The sequence below is a fragment of the Miniopterus schreibersii genome, assembly GCF_964146895.1.
Source record: "Miniopterus schreibersii genome assembly, chromosome: 14".
Lineage (NCBI taxonomy): Eukaryota > Metazoa > Chordata > Mammalia > Chiroptera > Miniopteridae > Miniopterus > Miniopterus schreibersii.
In genome coordinates, this window is record NC_138114.1 from 3,509,789 (window position 1) to 3,530,876 (window position 21,088).

The 21,088-nt window shown below is 39.8% G+C and overlaps 1 protein-coding gene and 1 pseudogene across 4 annotated transcripts in view; one reads left to right on the forward strand and one right to left on the reverse strand.

The window, feature by feature from the left end:
• Window positions 1-7,140: 7,140 nt before the first annotated feature.
• WAPL (WAPL cohesin release factor) overlaps window positions 7,141-21,088 on the reverse strand; it is an 89,633-nt gene continuing 75,685 nt past the window's right edge. For all 3 annotated transcript variants that reach the window (XM_081158748.1, XM_081158749.1, XM_081158747.1), the window contains exons 16-19: window positions 20,821-21,028; window positions 18,144-18,232; window positions 10,742-10,837; window positions 7,141-9,456 (exon numbers count right to left, since the gene is read on the reverse strand). In XM_081158748.1, coding sequence (XP_081014874.1) covers window positions 9,391-9,456; window positions 10,742-10,837; window positions 18,144-18,232; window positions 20,821-21,028 — 459 coding nt within the window. In that variant the 3' untranslated portion in view covers window positions 7,141-9,390. The remainder of the gene's footprint in view (window positions 9,457-10,741; window positions 10,838-18,143; window positions 18,233-20,820; window positions 21,029-21,088) is intronic.
• LOC308567172 (small ribosomal subunit protein eS1-like) lies at window positions 11,723-15,400 on the forward strand (annotated as a pseudogene). The gene is made up of 2 exons: window positions 11,723-11,891; window positions 14,761-15,400. The product of its transcript is annotated as a small ribosomal subunit protein eS1-like (transcript).

Consider the following 21,088-nt stretch of genomic DNA (forward strand, 5'->3'; position numbering starts at 1 on the left):
AGCGGGAGTTCCTTCCCTCTTTTTCAGTGCTCTAGAGTAGTTTGATAGGATTGGAATTGTTTATTTCTTGAAATTTTGTAGATGTAACTTTCAAAACCATAGACTTGTGTTTCATGTGCTATGGAATTTTTTCCATACTGATTCAGCTTTCCATTTCATTTCATGTCAGTTCTTGTTCACTTTATTGTTCCAGTAATTAACTTCATTTATCAAATTCATTAGCATTTATTTATTCAGAGTGTTCAGTTAATGTCTTTTGAGGTCTGTCTCTGTACTTATGTATTTTTATGTTTAATTTTAAAGTTTGTACTTTATTTCTTCCTTCTTAACCAGTGTCCCTGAAGCTAGATTACCCTTACTAAAGAATCAATTTTTGCCAAATTATTTTTAAGTTTCTGTTACCTTCTTTTGACGTATCAAAGGTTTATTCTATAACTTTTTAAAAAACAAATATCTCTATTGATTTCAGAGAGAGGAAGGGAGAGGAAGAGAGAGCAATAGAAACATCAATGATGAGAGTCACTGATCAGCTGCCTCCTGCACGCCCCACACTGGGGATCAAGCCTGCAACCTCGGCATGTGCCCTGACCAGGAATCGAACCGTGATCTCCTGGGTCCTAGGTCGATGCTGAGCCACTCCCAGCCAGGCTATTCTATAACTCTTGTTCTACCTTTAAAATTGAGGGTTTGTAATTTAGAATTTTTAGCCATTTTGGTTTTCAAATATAAACATTTAAGGTTAAACATTTCTCCTTAGGTACTGTTTGCTATATCCCATGATTTTTGATACATTTTATGTTTATCATTTAGGTCTAATTCTTTAAAAAAATTCCATTCTAATTTCTTTAACCCATGAATAGTCAAGAGGTGTGTTTTAAAATTTCTAAACATAATGGAATTGTTCATCTAATTTTTGTTACTGTCTTTTAAATGAATTGTGACCATTTTCACTTTTGACTAGTTTTGCCTGTTCCACAGTTTTGTATCAGTTGATCCATATCATATGTATGCTTTTTTATTTGGCTTCTTCCACTCAGCATTACATGAGGTTTGTCCACATTGTTGATTGAAAAAGTACATTCCTATTTATAGGTAAGTAGTATTCTATTGCATAACTGTATTACAATATGTTGATCCAGTGCCTATTGATGGACACTCGGGTTGTTTCCAGTGTTTGGCTATTGTTAATATAATGGCTATAAACAAATTTTCACAAGTTTTTCTGTTGAATGTTTTAGTTTCTCCTAGACAAAATGGAAATGCTGGGTTGGAGGACAGATACATATTTAATTTTATAAAGAATTACCAACACTTCTCCAATGTGGTGTTATGATTTTATATTCCCACAAACAGAGTCTCAATTGCTCACTGTGCCAATATTTAGTATTATCCTCTTTTGGATTTTGGATACAAGTCCTTTGTCAAGCATCTGACTTGTGACTATTGTGTCCCAGTCTTGGCTTGCCTTTTCATTTTCTTAATGGTGTCAACTGATGAACAGTAGTTGTTGACTTTGATGAAGTCTAATTAATCAATTTTTTCCTTAATGGTTATTGATTTCTGTATTTTGTCTAAAACATTGCCAACCCCCAAATCCTGAAGATGTTCTTCTTCTAAAAGCTTCATAGTTTTAGCTTTCACATTTAGATCTGTGATCCATCTGGAAATAATCGTTTGGCATAAGATAGGGGTCAAGTTTTCTCCTTTTGTTTTCAATGTATATCCAATTGCTTCCGAACCATTTACGATATTAAAAATACGTTTCTTTCTACATTAAATTGCTTTGGTGCCTCTATCAAAAATCAGTTGACCAAGTATGTGTAGGTCTATTTCTAGGCTCTCTTTGTTGTACTAATCTATTTTGTCCCATGCGCACTTGAGGAGAATGCATATCCTGCAGCTTTGAGGTGAAATGTTCTGTAAATGTCAATTAAGTCCATCTGATCTCGTGTCATTTAGAATGTGTCCTTGTTGATTTGTGGTCTGGAAGATCTATCCAGTAAAGTCAGTGGGGTGTTAAAGTCCCCCACTGTGGCTGTATTGCTGTCCATCTCTCCTTTAAAGTCCTCCAGAAGTTAGTTTTTTTCAACCTGTGTGAGTCTTTTGTTCTGAGGTGGGTCTCTAGCAGACAGCATATATTTGGGGCTTATTTTCTTATCCATTCAGCTACCCTATTTTCTTTGATTGGAGCCTTTAATCCATTTATATTTAAGGTTATCACTAATAGGTACTTATCTATTGCCAGTTTAATTCCTTATGCCTGTTTCTCATTCTATTTCAATTTATAACAGCAGTCCCTTTAACATTTGTTGCAATGCTGGTTTGGCGGTGATAAACTCCTTTAGCCTTTTTCTTGTCTGGGAAGCTCTTTATTTCACCATCTATTTTGAATGATAGCCTTGCTGGATAGAGTAGTCTTGGTTTCAGATCCTTGTTTTGCATTACCTTGACTACTTCATGCCATTCCCTTCTGGCCTGTAGAGTTTATGAGAAGTCAGCTGACAGCCTTATGGGAGCTCCTTTGTAGGTAACAGATTGCTTTTCTCTATCTGCCTTTAAGATTGTCTTGAATTTTTGGCATTTTAATTATGATGTTTCTGGGCCTGGGTCTCCTTGGGTTCTTCTTGCTTGGGACTTTCTGTGCCTCCTGAACTTGTGTGAGTTTTTCCTTCACCAGGTTAGGGAAGTTTTCTGCCATTATTTCTTCAAACAGGTTCTCTAACCCTTGCTTACTTTCGACCTCCTCAGGCACTCCTATGATGCGAATATTGTTATGTTTCATGTTGTCCCATAGGTCCCTTAGACTGTCCTCCTGTGTTTTGTTTTTTGGTCTCTGATAGTGATTTTTTCTACCCTGTCTTCTAATTCACTGATCTGATCCTCCCCTTCTGCTAATCTGCTGTTTATTCCTTCCAATGTATTCTTTATTTCTGCTATATCATTCTTCATTTCTGACTGGTCATTTTTCAGTTTCCTTATCTTTTTTTATGCTGTTGAGCATCCTTATAATCAGTATTCTGAACTCTGTATCTGATAGGTTACTTATCTCCATTTTACTTAGTTCTTCTTCTGGAGACTTCTCCTGTTCTTTATTTGGGGTTTGTTTTTCTGTCTCCCCATTTTGGCTGCCTATTTGGATTTTTATGTATTAGGTAGATCTGCTAGGACTCAGTCTTTTTGGATGGTCTCTGGTGCAGGCCAATGTCAGATGCTATTTGTGACTGGCCTTGAGTATCCTGTTTGGAGCTATCAGCAACCCAGGGCTTGTGGTTCCCTCTGCTGGTGCTGAGTGCATTTGGACAAGACCAAGATGCACACCAAAGTCTGCTTTTCCAAGGTTTGGGTCCAGAAGCAGATCAGGCAAAGACTCAAAGCACTCTGAGGTCTGCTTCTGCCTGCAGGCTGATTACTCTGATTCTCTTAATGAGCCTCAGGCTGTAGACCACAGCAAGGTGTAAACTCCACAGGGTGGGGCAAGAGGTTTTCCAATGAGTGGGGCAGTTGCTCCCCACCCCAGGCAAAAGCGGCCTGGCTGGCAAAGGTCCGCCTGAGAAAGATGTCCTCTGCAGTATGGGGGAATGACTTAGCACACGAATCCAGAGGGGTGCCCTCTGAGTTCTATCTCCAGAGCCCACAACAGTAGATTCTCCTCACACAGCTCCAGTCCACTCTGCCCTCACTCTGCTGGAGCCCAAGGTGAGTGGCTACACAGGAAACTTTTTTGCATGGCCCTTTAAGAGGGTGCCTGCACTTCCACCTGTCTCTCTCCCTGGCAGACAGAAACCCTGCTGCTTTTCACAGATGTTTTGTGGGCACCTTTCTCAGTTCTGGTGCTCTGGGCTGGGAAACCCAGCCTGGGTTTAGGCCCCAGAGTCCTCAGTGGGAACCCCTCACAGCTGAGATCTCCCTCCGGACCTTTCAGCTGCTGCCTGTGGGAGCCCGGCCAGCCCTCTCGCGCCTCCGCACTTCCTACCAGTCTCTATATGGTCTCTGCTTTAGGTCCTTGGTGATGAGGGTGCTCTCTAGCTTGTCTTCAGTTGATATTTCAGGATGGCTTTTCTATATTTTGCTTGTAATTCCAGTTTGGTCCTGGAAGAGTGTCAGTGTAGCTTCCACTCAATCCACCGCTATCTTGGAATCTCTGCAATCTGACTCTGGAGGACTGCTCGGCAAGTATAGAGTCTGTTGAGAAGGCTGCCAGAAAGAGCAGTCTGGAACACACAGGAATGGGCTGACGCTGCTGTTCCACAAGCAGATTTCTTTTCTCAATAAACTTTACAATTGATATTTGATATTAATTTTTCCTTCAATGTCTTATATTGTACCAGTGACCTTCTGGGGCAGGAATTTTATTTGTAGGAAACATTAAATATAATTTAAATTGCTTTTTATAAATATAGGGCAATAAGTTTCCTATTTCTTGATTCAGTCTTGCTAAGTTTTGTTCTTCAAAGACTTTGTTCATTTCACCTAGATTGTGAAATTTACTGACTTAAGTTGTTCCTATTATTCTTTTAAAGGTCATTAGAATCTATAGATACTGCATCTTTCATTCCTGACATCAATAATTTGTCATCTTTTTTCTTGTCTTTGCTAATCATCTCTCCATTTTATTAACCTCATTTTGAAAGCCAATTTTTGGCTTTGTAAAACTTTTATTAAGTTCTGCACATTCTTCTAACTTCAAGTAGAAATTAAGATTTATTTGAAGCCTTCTTCCTAAGCATTTCAAGCTAATTTTCCTGTAAGCACTGCTTTCGCTGAATCCTAAAAATTTTTGTTCATATTTTCATCATTTAAAGTATTTTCCAATGTCCCTTGTGATTTTTTAACTCATTAGGTATATTTAATTTTCAAATATTATTTTCTAGATTCTGTATTGTGTTGATTCCCAATATAATTCCTGTGGTCAAGGACTCAACAATCTGAAATTTATTGAGACTTGTGTTATGACCCATCATATGGTTTATCTTGGTGAAACTTTCATGTGCATTTGAAAAACTGCTGAGTGTTGTTCAGCTGGTGTGGCTCAGCAGTTGATCCAGATCATGGTTTGAGTCCCAGCCAGAGCACATGCCTGGGTTGCAGGCTCCACCTGCAGTAGGGGGTGTGCAAGAGGCAGCCCATCAGTGATTCTCTCATCATTGATGTTTCTCTCTCTCACACCCCCTCCTTTCCTCGCTCTGAAATCTAATAAAGACACATTTAAGGAAAAAAGAAAAATTGTTGAGCACAGTGTACCGTGTCAGGTCAAGGTATTTGATATTTTCATTCAGATCTTATTTTTAAAAATATATCCTATCAATTCCTGAGGGTCATTAAACTACCAAATTATAATTGTGATTTTGTCTATTTCTCCCTTACAGCTTTTGTTGTATTTTAAAAGTCCTGCTAGCATATGCAGACATAACTGTTATTTCTTACTAATAATAATTCCAACTTTGGTTTTGCAGGACACATCTTTTCCCATCCTTTCTTTCAAACTATTTGTATCTAGTGTGTCTCGCCATTTTTTAGTTTAACAATCTCTGCCTTATAATTGGGAGAATTTGGTGTACTTACATTTACTATAATTATTGGTATTGTTAGATTTAGTGGATATCCTTGACTTGTTCCTGTCTTAGAAGAAAAGCATTTTTTGTATTTTACATCTATTTTTTCCTATTTTTCTTATCATATTTGTTACTCTTACTCTTTCTTCACCTTCATTTGGTTAATGCAATATTTTCCAGTGTTCATTTTTGATTCTTGTAAGCAGCTCTAGCTATAGCTCTTTGCATTATTTTTTACTGGATGCTCTAGGGATTTTAATATATATTAAAATATCTTTATTATAATCTGAGTATTATACTACTTTACATTAAGACTTATGAAACTCGCAACAGTACAGTTCCATTTACCCACATCCTCTATATAATACACAACTCTGGATAGCAAGGGGTCCCTTAGATAACTAAAAACTAGGTAGTATATGGTTTTCTATTTTTGCTCAAGCCAGTACATGGTCTTTTGAGTTTTTAAACTGCAAACACAAAAGCTAAGGAAATAAAGGTTTCAAATTGTTTAGAGACTTTCTACATGGAGTCATTAACCCATGGACCCAGTATCAGAAGACCACTGACAGAATTGTGCAAACCTCTTCTAGTTTTTCCTTCTAATGTAAGGAAAAAACCCTGGGGGATGTGTTAAGACATTTTACACTGAAGTTTGTTCCCTCTCGCCTCTGCGCTGTAACTAATATGGTATTAATACAAACTTTGGAAACAATTCCAGAGACTTGCTGTTAAAGTAAACCAAACTCAGTGAACTCAGCGATAGGAAAGGCATTATTTCAAGCCTACAAAGCAGTCACAGCATTCTCCTCTGTTGTTTAGAACATTTAAAATTCCCAACAGAGTGAAAACAAGATTGTCTGCTAAAAGCTACCATTTACCAAGACCTGAGTTTGGAACACTGTGCTAATATGTCACATGCACTATTTTACTTAATATTCACAACCCTGAGGTAACTACATGCTATCCCCATTTTCTAGTTGAGTAAATAGGATAAAAGTTAGTTCAGGTATTTGCTCCGTCATGAAAATAAACTATTAATAATCAAAATTTATACATGTGACTTAGGCCTTTCTATATTCCTAGCTTGCACTCTTATATATGGTTCTACACTGTTTACATAAGAGGGGAGAATAGACAGGACCTCCCAGGAAAAGTCCTTCAACCCAGTTTTATTGGTAAAAGAAATGAGAGGTTGAGGAATGCAGGAAACTTCAAGGCTGACAACTAAGAGGCTGAAAAAATTCAAAAGCAGCTGTAAAAATGCAAAAGCAAAGAAGTCTTGGGTCATATTTAGAGGCAAAAAGACTAAAGCAACTTAAAAAACTCACCAAGGACCTAACTACACAATCAGAAATCCACTGTACCTAATGAACGCGAGTTGCTGAGAGTTAACATTATATTCAGATGAGTATTATTAAAAGGATGGAGAAGTACATAAAGTTTAACAAAAATTGCTTCAATTTTTGTGTGTAAGTTGAAAATGTGAAATTCAAGTGACACACAGTTTCCCATTAGTCAGCTGTGTCAAGTTCGTGAGACTTCTTCCTCCAAGACAGTGCAATAGATTTATGTTAAAGACAACATGTGTATTGAAAGTAGCAATTTTATTTGAGTTAAAATTATTTACAAAAACCCAAAGACATACTTCATGAAACTGGTACAAACTATTTTTTTCCTGCCGTTGGCTTTTGCTCCAAAGATCACAGCTGAGAAATACTGTATAAAATAAAAATAAGATTGAATTCAGAAAAGTACTCTACTGTTCTAATTTCCAATTGGTAGTATTTACAGAAATATTTACAATGGAAAAAAGGTTAATTTAAAACTTTAATTTGTAAGTCAGCCTCAAGTACCCTAAAATGCAGAGTTCTCTGAGGGTTAAACACACAAATGCGCTGCAGCTGATGAGGTGATTTCTGCCCCATCCCCCACCAAAATCTGCATCTGTATCAGTGCTTGACAATTAGTTAAATAACAAAACAAAAACTGTTAAACACTGAGGTAAATCAATTCTCAAATGATTACCAGTGTAACAGAAAAATGTTGTTCGCCCTGATTGTTCTCACCCAAATGTTTTATATTTCTTACCACCTGCCACAAGTCAGTTTTTACCAAAAATGTTCCTTTTCCTAAATCAATGATTAATAAATATCAATGTATTTTAAAATAATTAAACAAAATATATCTAATTCAATTTTATGGATATCATTTCCAGATATGCTTTTAAAATAGTTTGCTGAGCTAGCTTTTATACTCAGGGCAAATACAACCTCAGTCCTTCCCCAGTTACACTGGCATACTATGCTCTCAAAAGGCGATGGGTGGGGTCGGGGTAGCTGGGAGGAAGAAAACAATTTGCCTGGAACCAGTTACTTCCTTATAGATTTCCCAACAATCTGCATTATCAAAAATAGGAAGACATTAGAAGGCAGCCACTGCATTAAAAAACATTACAGCTGGCACTGATACAAGAGCCCCGATTTGTCACTTTATACAAGGAAATAACAAAGTCTAAATGAGTAAAAATTAGACTTTTAGCTATTTTCCCCAGTACACACCAAACTAATATTTTTATGGCTTCAAGTTTTACAAATCCAATGAAGAAACATGATATAACTACCTGAAAGGCATTTAAACGTATTAATGAAATGGATCTCTGGAAAGCCTGTATCCAGGCCTGATCAATTAAAGAAAGAATGGATAACCAGTGGTCGGAACAATAATACAAGAAAAATTGGCAGTGCTGTGAAATTAAATGTGTTTTGTGTGTTCCGTGACTGTTTCCCAAACACACTGCTCTATGAACTGAGAATCTGAATGGAAAAAAAGGGTCTTTTCTACACCAGCAATTTAAGGCTTTGCGTTTATGCATTTGATCCTGTCACTCCATAGAAGAATATACACGTTATCTGGAAACATGAATTCCACATTGGTGTTTTAGCTTCTTATATTTACTGTACTGAACATTAGAAAATACATCTAGAGTCCTCCCTCAAAACTTAACAATGTTTCAAGAGCCTGCCCTGACATTAGGCGTAAATTACCCTGGGTTTGTCTTTTCTGCTTCCTCCTTTATAACAGGGCGCACCACCTTGTAGTATATAATAGTCCCTACACTGTTACTTGTTTTCTTGCGTCTACAGTTATGACTCACTATGGTATCATAATGAACATGGTCATGGTCTGAAAAGTGAAAAATAGTTTGACAACCCAAATCAAATCAAGAATAAAAAATATGCTATTAATCCCTTGTGTCTTTGGATTCCATCTAATTTTAAATATAGACAGTAGTTCAGGGAACAAGAAGAAAAAAATTCACAAAATTATTAAAAGCTTTATTTACGATTGGAATCATTCAACAAAAAAGCAAAAGCAAATGAGCCTGAAAAAGGAACTAAGCTGTTGTCGAGAATGTCCTCAGAACATTCGATCCCTCAGTAGCTAAGCTGCCTTTGCACCTGGCTGGCATGACAACAGTGGCTCAACATACACAGCAGTTGCACTAACAGCAGCACAAATTTCCCCCTAAAACTTGCCCAGAGTAAAGCAAGAGAAGGGGAAGAGTATAAACTCTGCCAAAGTAAGTGTACTTAAATACTGCATGGAATTAACAGCCTGAACCTTTTTCCTCATTTTTGATAGTTGCAGATTGATGTAGTAACTGTCATTTAGCAAATGCAGAATGCATGACGAAGAAATCAGGAGGCCTTCGAAAGCCAAACGTGAACGATACTGATGAATGTTCTTGGTGTTATCTTCAAGGACTTCTTTCATGACTTTCTTTGTCTAAGACTAGCTCCAGCATCACCGAGCACCTGAAGCAAAGGTAAAGCAGCTAGCAATGTTCCAAGTACTCAATCACTCTAGAGATAGATTTCTGGCCTGTGGTTCCAACAGCACACTGAAAGAGAAAGGTGGGATGGGTAGAGAGGAAGTAACAGTTAATATTTTACAAATTTTAAAAAGTATTATATCAAAGCATGAATTCTTTAGCTTTAAAACTAAAATCACTGTGAATCAAAACACACTGAGCCCGGCCGGGTGTGGCTCAGCAGTCGAGCACTGACCTAGGATCCAGGTGATCGGGGTTTGATTCCTGGGTTGCGGGCTAGGCAACTGATCAGTGACTCTCATCACTGATGTTTCTATCTCTCTCTCTCCCCCTCCTTTCCTATCTCTGAAATCAATAAAAGATATATTAAAAAAAAAAAAAAAAAGGATCTTTCCACTAAAAAAACAAACAAAAACAAAACACACAAAAAAACAAAACACACTGAGATTAAATTGTGGCTTTGATAATATATAGTTATCAATATATTTGGCCATAGCCCGGCCGGGCGTGGCTCAGCAGTTGAGCGTCAACCTAGGATCCAAGGCGATCGGGGTTCGATTCCCAGTCAGGGCACATGCCCAGTTGCGGGCTTGATCAATGACCCTCTCTTCATTGATGTTTCTATAGCTCTCTCTCCCTCTCCTTTCCTCTCTCTGAAATCAATAAAGATATATATTTTTAAATATATATATATATATATATGTATACACACACACACACACACACACACACACACACATTTTTGGCCATAATAATTAATTATCTTAAAAGAAACAGAGCACATTTATTAAAAGAAGATCCACTTTGCCCTGGCTGGGTGGCTCAGTTGGTTGGAGCATCATCCATACACCAAAAGGTTTCAGGTTCAATTTCCGGTCAGGTCACATACCTAGGTGGTGGGTAAAATCCCTGGTCAGGGCACCTATGGGAAGCAACCGAGGTTTCTCTCTCCCTTCCCCTCTCTCTAAAAAAATCAATAAAAAGCCAGTATTGCCCAGTGGTTGAGCGTTGACCCGTGAACCAACCAAGAGGTCATGGTTCATTTCCCGGTCAAAGCAAATGCCACGATCTTGGGCTCGATCCCCAATAGGGGAGCATGCAGGAGGCAGCCAATTGATGTTTCTTTCTCGTCTCATCCATGTTTCTATGTCTCTATCTCTACCCCTTCCTCTCTCTAAAATCAATAAAAACATATTTTAAAAAAAAACAAAAAAACACATATCCTCGGGTAAGGATTTAAAAAAAAATCCCATATTTCTTCCACTCACTATGGCCATGGTATTTTTATTTCTACTGTCATTAATGTATCATATCTATATTTAAAACCACAAAAACTGCACTGGAAGCTACTTACAGTAAGATTCATAAAGCTCAGGAATTTTTTGAGCATCTCTGTCATTATTGAAAAGTCCCCTTCAGGTAGATACTCCCGCACAGTGGTCACATTGATCTGAGGAAACATCAAAGAAATACAGGTCAGCCCTGACCGGTGTGGCGCATTCGGTTGAGTGTCATCCCATGCACTGTAATGCTGCCTGTTCGATTCCTGGTCAGGGCACATGACCAGGTTGCAGGTTTGATCCCCAGTCAGGGCACATATGGCATGTTTCTCTCTCTCACTGATGTTTTTCTCCCCCCACCCCTCCTCACTCTCTGAAATCATTGGAAACATATTTTTAAAAAGAAAGAAAGACTGGTCAGGTGACAGGAAACAAGAGCTTGCAGCTTCCACTGTGTTGGTGGTTTTGGTGCACATTTTGTTCCAAACCTCTGCAGGGTCCCTGAAATCCCGGGTTAATGTGCAATTTCCTTTCCTCGATCCTCAACACCACTTGCATGTGTGTCCCTTCTTCCCTATCCCATCCTAACCACAGAAAGAAAGAAAAAAGGTAAAGCTGGCAAAGGACACAAAAGAAACTTATGTGTACATATTTACTTTTATAACTGCACAGAAAAATGCCTAAAACAACTAGATGTGCTGTTGATTGTGTGTGTTTGGGGGTTGGGGCTGTGCTGGGAAAGGGGGAAGGAAGAGTGCAGGTTTAAAATGTTACACTTCAGAATGTACTCAGAGCTGCTCATGGAGTAAAGAGTAAAAGATCAAAGAAAACTCCTCATGTTCTACAGGTGAATTCAACTACTTATGCAGGCTAGGCATTAACTAGTCTTTCCAAAGGTAATCCATGAGGAGAATGTCAGCAAGCCAAGAGAGATTAAAGTGTTTCCTCCCTTCCTTGTTAGCAAGAGACAGCCAAACTATACATAAACCAAACTGTTATAAGAAAAATATACGACCGGCTTTAAAAACTGTTCTATTTCAACTTTTAGCTCTCTGAGCAGCACCATGGTGGTTGGCATGAACAAGTGTTTCACAAAAGGCCGCAAAAAGGGAGCCAAGAAGAAAGTGGTTGATCCATTTTCTAAGAAAGATTGGTGTGATGTGAAAGCACCAGCTCTGTTCAATGTAAGAAACACTGGAGAAGGAGGGGAGTCAAGATGGCAACGTAGGTAAACAAAGTACTCGCATCCTCCCACAACCACATAAAAATTACAACTAGCCCGGCCAGCACAGCTCAGTGGTTGAGTGCTGACCTATGAACCTGGAGGTAACAGTTTGATTCCATATCAGGGCACATGCTCAGGTTTCCGGCTCAATTCCCAGTAGGGAGTGTGCAGTAGGCAGCTGATAGATGACTCTCTCATCATGGATGTTTCTCTCTCTCTCTCTCGCCCCCCTCCTTCCTCTCTCTGAAATCAATAAAGATATATTTAGAAAAAAAAATTACAACTAAACCACAGAACAACCAGCATCCAGAACCACCTGAAATCTAGCTGAACAGAAGTCCTACAACTAAAGAATTAAAGGGAAAAAAAGCCATGGAGACTAGTAGGAGGGGTGGAGGTGTGGAAGGGGCAGGTCTGACATCTAAGTGTGGCATTTTTTTAAAATCAGGAGGGATATCTCAGCTGTGGAGGTCCAGTGAGGAGCAAGGGGTCCCAGCCCCACTCCAGACCCCTCAGCCCAGGGTTCCAGTGCTGGGAGAGAAGTTGTCCTAACTTCAGGCTGCAAAATCCAGTAGGGATTGTGGCTGAGTGACACGGAGGCTGCTGGAGTCACAGGCAGATCCTCTTAAAGGGCCCGTGCATGGACTTACTTGGTTCACTCCCTCTGAGCTCCAGTGCTAGGGCAGCAGCTTGAAAGGATCCAGGGATATACAAGAAGAAACTAAATTGTCTCGCATCAGGGCAAGAACTAGGGGGCAGCTTTCTCCCAGACAGAAATGCTGGCAGAGGCCTTTGTTCCTTTACTGAGACCTCCCGAACACAGTGCTGACAGGCAGTCACCACATCCGAGTCTCTATCAACCTGGCTCACACTGTTCACCCCACCTTGGTGATTCCCTGAGACCCCACCTCACCCAATTTGCAGGCCCACTCAAGGCGTTATGTATGCAGTAGCTTTTCCTTATGAGTGGCTTTTCCTAGCTCAGACTTCAGACTTTCCTAAAATCTCTCAAATAAGCAGCAGCCATCCTCCACACTTTTCCATAAGTGCTCCAGGCCAGGAACTAGCAGCAGCCTGCCTTAGTTCACAGCCTGGTCTCTCCTGAGCACCTCTCCAAGCCCAACACAAGTAGCAGCCATCTGCAAATTGCTCTGTAGCTCATGCCAGGTGGCCCCAGGCAGGGCACAGGCAGTAGCTGACTCTGCACCTCCTGTGAGCTCCCAGAGCCAGTGCACCTGGTGGTCAGCTTCAGACAATGCCAGATTACAACCCTATACCACATTCACGAGTGACACACTCCAGGGGTGAGCTAGGAGAGCACCAAAGCCCCACTGAAGCAAGTCCTGCTCCGTGGGGTCAACTCCTGCATAGCAGCTCCTCTGCTGTAGTCACAGCTGGTCCTTACAGCCTACTGGCCCGAGGGTTAATCCATCCCAGTGATGCCAATAGCAATCAAGGCTCAACTACAACAGGACACTGCACATAGCTCACACAGGGGCACACCTGGAGGACCCACAGGTGACGGGAGGCTGAGCCACTAGGCCCAATAGGACACCTACTGACACCTACTACATAAGGCCATTCTACCAATTCCAGAAGACATAGCAGCTCTACCTAATACATAGAAACAAACACAGGAAAAAATCCAAAATGTGGAGACAAACATGTCACAAATGAGAGAACAGAAAATATCTCCAGAAAAAGAACTAAATGAAATGGAAGCAAACTAACTACCAGATTCAGAGTTCAAAACAATAGTTATAAGGATGTTCAAGGAACTTGATAAGAACTTCAAGAAACTTAGAAGAGCAATGACACAAAAAGTCAGAAATGAAGGATACACTAACTGAAATGAAGACTAATTTACAGGTAATCAACAGTGGAGTAGAGGATGCCAAGAATCAAATCAGCAAATCCAAAAATATGTAAGGAACCTCTGGGACAACTTCAAGAGTATCAACATTCGCATCAAGGGGGTAACCCAGAAGGAGAAGAGAGGGAGCGATAAATTGAAAACCTATTTGAAGAAGAAATAACCAAAATCCTCCCTAACCATGTAAAACAAAAGACAGACAAGTCCAGGAAGTGTAGAGTCTCAGACAAGAGGATCCCAAAGAGGCCCACAGCAAGACACAACATAATTACAATGCCAAAGGTTAAAGACAAAGACAGAATCTTAAAAGCAGCAAGAGAAAAGCACTTAGTTACCTACAAGGGAGCTCCCATACGACTGTCAGCTGATTTCTCAGCAGAAACCTTGCAGGTCAGAAGAGAATGGCAAGAAATATTCAAAGTGATGAAAAACATGGAACTACAACCAAGATTACTCTACCCATCAAAGCTATCATTTAGAACTGAAGGTCAGATAAAGAGCTTCTCAGACAAGGAAAACCGAAAGGAGTTCATCACCACCAGACCGGTATTACATGAAATGTTGAAGGGTCTCCTTTAAGAAGAAGAAGAAAGAAAAAAGATGATGAAGAGGAGGGGCTGGAAGGACGAAGGAGGATAAAAAATAGGAACAATAAAATGGCAATAAATACTCATCAATCAACAATTGAATCTAAAAATCAAAATAAATGAACAAGAAATCTAATGAACAAAATAAACTGATGAATAAAGTAGAACCAGAGGCATGGAAACATGGAAAAGACTTGATGAATCTCAGACAGAAGGGGGTAGGGAAGAGATTAACCAAAGAACTTATATGCATATATGTATTACCCATGGACACAGACAACAGGGTGGGGAAAGACTGAGGTGGGGTGGGATCCGGGTGGAGGGGGGCAATGGGGAGAAAAAGGGGACACCTTGAACAATGAAAATTTAAAAATTAAATTAAAAAAAGAAATATTTGAAAAATACTAGTCACGAGAACTCAAGGAACCAAAATCGCATCTGATGGTCTCAAGGGTCATGTTTCTGAAGCAAGCCTAGCTGATCTGCAGAAAGATGAAGTTGCATTTAGAAAATCCAAGGTAATTACTGAGGATGTTCTGGGCAAAAGCTGCTTGACTAATTTCCATGGCATGGATCTTACCCAAAACAAAATGTGCTCCATGGTCAAAACATGGCAGACCATGACTGAAGCTCATTTTGATGTCAAGACTACCAATAGTTATTAGCTTCGTCTATTCTATGTTGGTTTTAGTAAAAGTGCAACCGTCAGACTCAGAAGACCTGTTATGCTCAGCAGCATCAGGTCCGCCAAATGCAGATGATGATGAAAGTCATGACCCGAGAGGCGCAGGCAGATGACTTGAAAGTGGTCAATAAACTGATTCCAGATCCCATTGGAAAACACATGGAAAGACTTGCCAATCTACTTATCTGCTCCACGAAATCTTTGTTAGAAAATCAAATGCTGGAGAAGCCCAAGTTTGAACTGGGAAAATTCATGGACCTTCACGATGAAGGTCACAGTTCTAGAAAGGCTACTGGGGTTGAAACAGGAGCCAAAGTTGAACGAGCTGGTGGACATGAGCCTTCAGTCCAAGAATCTGTTTAAAATTCAGACTTTTAATGGTAAGATAAAAAAATCTTATTTGTGGGGAAAAACTGTCCTATTTCAATGTGTTTAAAATGCTTTAGTTCATAAAGAAAAAAAGGAAAAGCTCTTCTTAAAGGTTCACCTATAATAAAAACACAAAAAAAGATATGTGGTCCTGAGGTTGGGGGTGGGGTGTGCAGGGGAAAGAGCGCTTCTGGTTTGATATTTGTTGATAGGGGAAGGGAAAGAGAAACTATAATTACTCTCTTTTAGGAAATCTTCCACCAGTCCCACCAGAATTTTAAAATTCTTCTGTCTGGGTACTTTTGAGATTATAAAGAAGCAAAACAATGGAACCAATACAGCTTCGGACAAGATCTAATAAAAAAACATTACTAAAATAACCGTGCGCTAGGGTATGGAGTATCAATCAACCATATTCTAAGGGAACCTCCCCACCAAAAGCCACTACAGGTCCCCGGCACAAATCTTGTAGCTAAAACACTTCGAGATTTTACAAAACGTTTAATAAATATACTGAAGTGGAGGGCGTAAGGGTTTGGGTTATGGTAAAGCTGCATTTAAGAATATCTTTAACCCATTTATAGGGAAGATGCACGATAGTGCAGTGAGAAGAGTAGTGCAGTAGGTACAAAAAGAAAAGGTGAAAACAGCATGGCCTACTTGGAAAATTTAGGAAGTACCCACAGGGTGTGACAGATTGAGAAATTGCAGAAGCAGTTTTAAGTTTGGGGTCTTATAGCAGTACAAAGCCATCATTCCCTCAATGATGGTGAGCCAAGAAAGATTGGTAAGAGGAATAAGAGGAGTTATGTGATCAGATATGCCCTAAGGAAGTTAGCTATGGTGGCAGTGTGCAAGATTTCAGGGATGGAGAGAGTCAAGACAGCAGGCAGGACAGGCGGACGAGCGATGAGACTGACCACTGCATGCATCAGATGCTTGGTGGGCAATGGACACTGACACCAAGTCTCCTGGGCTTCCTCAGCATGAGGCCCTCCACCATAAAGCAGCATTTACTGTATACAGCCACCTGCTTTCTTATCTCTCTTCCACTTACACGCTGGACAAACCAATTTCCTTCACATTCTGTGCTATCAGCTAGTTTTTCTGGGTTAATCACGATCCCCAAGACAACAAAGACACCAGGGCTCTATGAATTCACAACATTCCCCACAATGTAGAGACTATCATCTCTTTAGAGATGAGATAAAACAAATAGGAAAGATATCCCAAGATAAACCCCATGCGGTAATAAAACAAGTTAATTCCAAGAACGATTATTTAAGAAAGAACATGACCGAAACTAAGGTGTTTAAAATAGAATACCCCAAAGTTTACATAGTATGTCCCCCTGCTTTTTGAGACCCGCCTCTTCCTCCTTCCCTTTGTTGAAAGGGCTGAGCTGAAGAGAGTCACAGAAAGGGAATAAAGATCTTGCAGGGCCTCCACAGACATGAGGAGAAATTTGCTCCTGATCCTAAAAGCAGTGGTGCCAGCAAGGGCCACCCCAACATGGGCTAGTGTGTGTTCAGATCAGAGCTTGACTGCAATATAAACAGGTGGACAAGATTCAGAAACATACACAGGACCCAAGACACATGGACACAGGGGGAAAGGCAATAAATACAGAAACTCAACAGCAAAAATGACATAGTGCTTGTGGTGGACAGACCACAGCATGAATGCCTCTCCTAATGAAGCCCTCACGTTATGACTGAGATTCCAATCTTCCAGTCTCAGAATGAGCAGCTCACCTCCCACTACAGAACAGGCCTCCACTTCTTGCACCTCCTAAACGACCCCTTGACTCCTAAAAAACCTCTTTCATTTGAAAATTTGGACCTTCTGCTGGTCCCTACCCTTAAAACAAACAAACACACAAAACCTCCCACCACCTCCAAGTGTCCCCCATTTTAAAGCAGACTGTCCCAAGGGCCACACCCATCTACTTCTGTGCTCTCTCAGCACAGAACTGTCTGGACATCCATACTTCTTATACTCAGATCACGACAATCTAAATCTCACAGAGTAGCCCCATCTTCTGGCCAATGAGTAGTTCAAACAAAAGAATTTGAGCCAATATTGGCCAAGATGAGGGAAAATCTACTTGGTGTAGTGGGTGTGAAGGGATCCTAGAAGGTAAAAAAAAAAAAAAAAAAAAAAGCATTGCTCTTAAAAAGAAACATACAGGAAAAGGCTGCCTTTTCCTGCTAGGTATAGCTAGAGCCAGCACAGGACCATGAGGGGAGCTAGCAAAGGACGACAACATGCAGAGAACAGTGGAGTTTAAAGACAGAAATTATCTGAGTCCTTGGTATCACTGAGGCTAGGCTTTTCCACCATAAGCCAGCTAAACACAGGTTTTATATTATGCTCCCTTTTACCTCAACCAAAGGTATGTGAATTGATTCACAGTCACAGAGGTGTAAAGTACAGCATAGGGAATATAGTCAATGCTGTAATAACTGTGTATGGTGGCAGGTGGGCACTGGAAATATTGGAGCACTTAGTAAAGTACATGACTGTCTAACTGCTATGCTGTGCACCTAAACCAATACAACATAATACTGAATGTGACCTGTGATTGAAAATAAAAATTTTAAAAGTTCACCAAATATTTCAGAGTTTTTAACACAAGGGGGAAAAAACAAAGTAATAAATAAGTTAATTAGATAATAGTATGAAGCTGTCAATGGAGTCTTTAATACACATAAAACAACACTGAAGTGTGACTTACTGGACTCTCCTGGCAGAGACACCCAAGAAGCAGTGCTGTGTATGAGGCCACAATGCAATCCTCCATGTGTTTGCCAGCATGCTGAAGAGCTAAGAATAAACAAAAAACTTTAACAGTGTATCAAAAAATAAAATGCAAGAAACCAACAACTGTTATCTTCAGAACTGTTAAACACTCATAAATGATGCTAGAAAAATGGGATAGCCACACAAAACAGTAACTCAAATGGAAGATACTATAAGAGCTAAAACCATAAAACTCTAAGAAGAAAACACAGACTAGCCCTGGTGGGTGTGGCTCAGTGGTTGGAACATTGCCCAGTACACCGAAAGGTCACAGGTTCGACTCCCAGTCAGGGCACATCCCAAGGCTGAGGGTACAGTCTCGGCCTGGGGGCATGCAGGAGGCAACCAATCGATGTCTCTCTCTTGCCCTTCCTCTCTCTCTAAAATCAATAAAAACATATCCTCAGGTGAAGATTAAAAACAAACAAAAAAACATAGACTAAATCTTTGTGGCGTTAGGTGAAGAAATGGTTTCTTAGATACAACACTAAAACCACAAATGACAAAATAAAAAACAGGTAAGTTGGACTTCATCAAACTAAAAACTTTTCTGTTTTAAAAGATACCATATACCATCAAGAAAGTGAAAAAAACCACCCTCAGAATATATCTGCAAATCATGTACCTGTGATCAGGGTCAGATATCCAGAATATATAAAGAATTTGTGCAGCAAAAAGACAAACCAATTTAAAATATGGGCACTTGAGTAGATATTTTTTCAAAGATATGTAAATGACCACTAAGCTTGCGAAAAGATGCTCAACACCATTTAACTGGGGAACTGAAAATCAAGTGACATGCACCTTCACACCCACTCTGATGGACAGAATAAGAGAGGTAACTGTGAGGATTCAGCGAAACTGGAACCCTTACATGTTGCTGGTAGGAAATTAAAATGGTGCAGCTACTTTAGAAAACAATTTGGCAGTTCCTTAAAATATTAAACATAGAATATTTTAAACAAAAAAAAAATTAAACATAGAATTAACAAATAATTCAGCAATTCCACACTTGGGTACATACCCAGGAAAACTGCAAGTACATATGTTCATACAACAACTTGTGCATGAATGTTCACAGCATTATTATTCATAACAGCCAAAGGTAGACACAAGCCCAAATGCCCATCAGCTGATGGCTAGATAAACAAAATGTGGTACATACATACAATGCAATATTATTTGGCTCTAAAAATGGATTAAGTACTGACACATGCTCTAACATGGATGAGCAGTGGAAACATTAGGCTAAGTTAAAGAAGCCGGTGACAAATGGCCATACGGGATGATTCCATTTATATGAAATGTCCAGAACAGGCAAATCCAGAGACGAAAGTAGGTTAATAATCTCAATGGCTACGGAGTGGAGAACAGGTAACTGCTGTCCATGGGTCTGGGGTTTCTTCTGGGGGTGATGAAAATGTTCTGAAGTTAGACAGTGAGGATGACTGCACAACCCTGTAAATATACTGAACACTGCTCCATTGTTTACTTTAAAAGGATAAATTCACCTTGTTATGGGATGAAATGTATCCCCCTCCCAATTTATATGTTGGCCTCAGGATATAACCATACTTGGATATGGGGTGTTTAATTAAAAAGGCAGCTAATTTAAATGAGGTCATTAGGATGAACCCACACAGTCTAATATTACTGTCCACATAAGAAGAAATTAGAACAAAGGCATACACAGAGGACGACCATGTAAAGACACAGGGAGAAGTTGATCTAAAAGTCAAAAAGAGAAGCCTCAGAAGACACCTTCATCTTGGACTTACAGCCTCCAGACCTACGAGGAAGTAATTCTGTTGTTTAAGACACTGAGTCTATGTAACTTTGCTATAGCAGCCCTCACATGCTAATACTTATCCCAAATAAAGCTGTTATTTAAAAAGACTGCTAAGCAACCAAAAATATTATGCCAAAGGAAACATCAAAACTTAGTAAATGAGAAAATAAAACATTTCTTACAATATCAGAACTAATGACATTAGGTTTGGAGAGCAGTGGGCACAAGAGAAAGCGACTAGACTCAGAATCAAACCTTGCTGGCGCTTGCTTCCTCGCTGGATGAAGATGAACATGTTACTTATATTTCATACTTGAGTGACATGAAATCACAAATGGCTATTTTGCAGAACTTGCATGAATCAAGTATCACAGTTCCTGACAGTAGACAATGTTTGATTAGTGAAGACATTACCTTCAGTATATTCCTTACTGTGTTTGCCACCAACTACGTGTACCATTTGAGAATGATAACTGTTATTTATGACAACAGAACTCAGTATATAAAGTGAAGCCAATAAAAGAATCTCAGTTTCAAAAATGTAAAAACCTTTAGGGGTCACACTGTTCAGCTGCTGCTCTTCAGAGAGAAGCAAGGCTGGCCCGGAAGGAAAGGCAGAGCTTCCTGCACTGCACATGTAGCCTCCTCCCTGCCGCATGTCCACAGGCTCCCATGAGCACTGGGACAGCAGAGCTTGTGTGCCCTAAACTAGAGGCCAGAAAGTAGTTAATAAAAGATCATGACAACACATGAATCAAAAGTACGTTCTGGAGAAAAAACAAGCTACTGTCTTCAATCTGAATACAGCACAAAGCGAACGTACCTTTGTTGAGGTCGAGTTCTTCCTCCTCTTCCTCCTTCTTCTGTTTCTCTTCCGCACCATCCGTCTTCTCCGTTGACACCCACTGTATTTCTCCACTGGTTTCTTGCCACTCTCCACTCTTATCGTGCTGAGTGGTGGGAGCATCCTTGATCAACTCATCTGTTTTACTTTCTGCCAACTGCGCTGCTCGCTCTCGCTCAAGGAATAACTGACAAAAATTATTTTCAAAGAGAATTAAAAAAAGATCACCAACCAAGATGTACGCAGC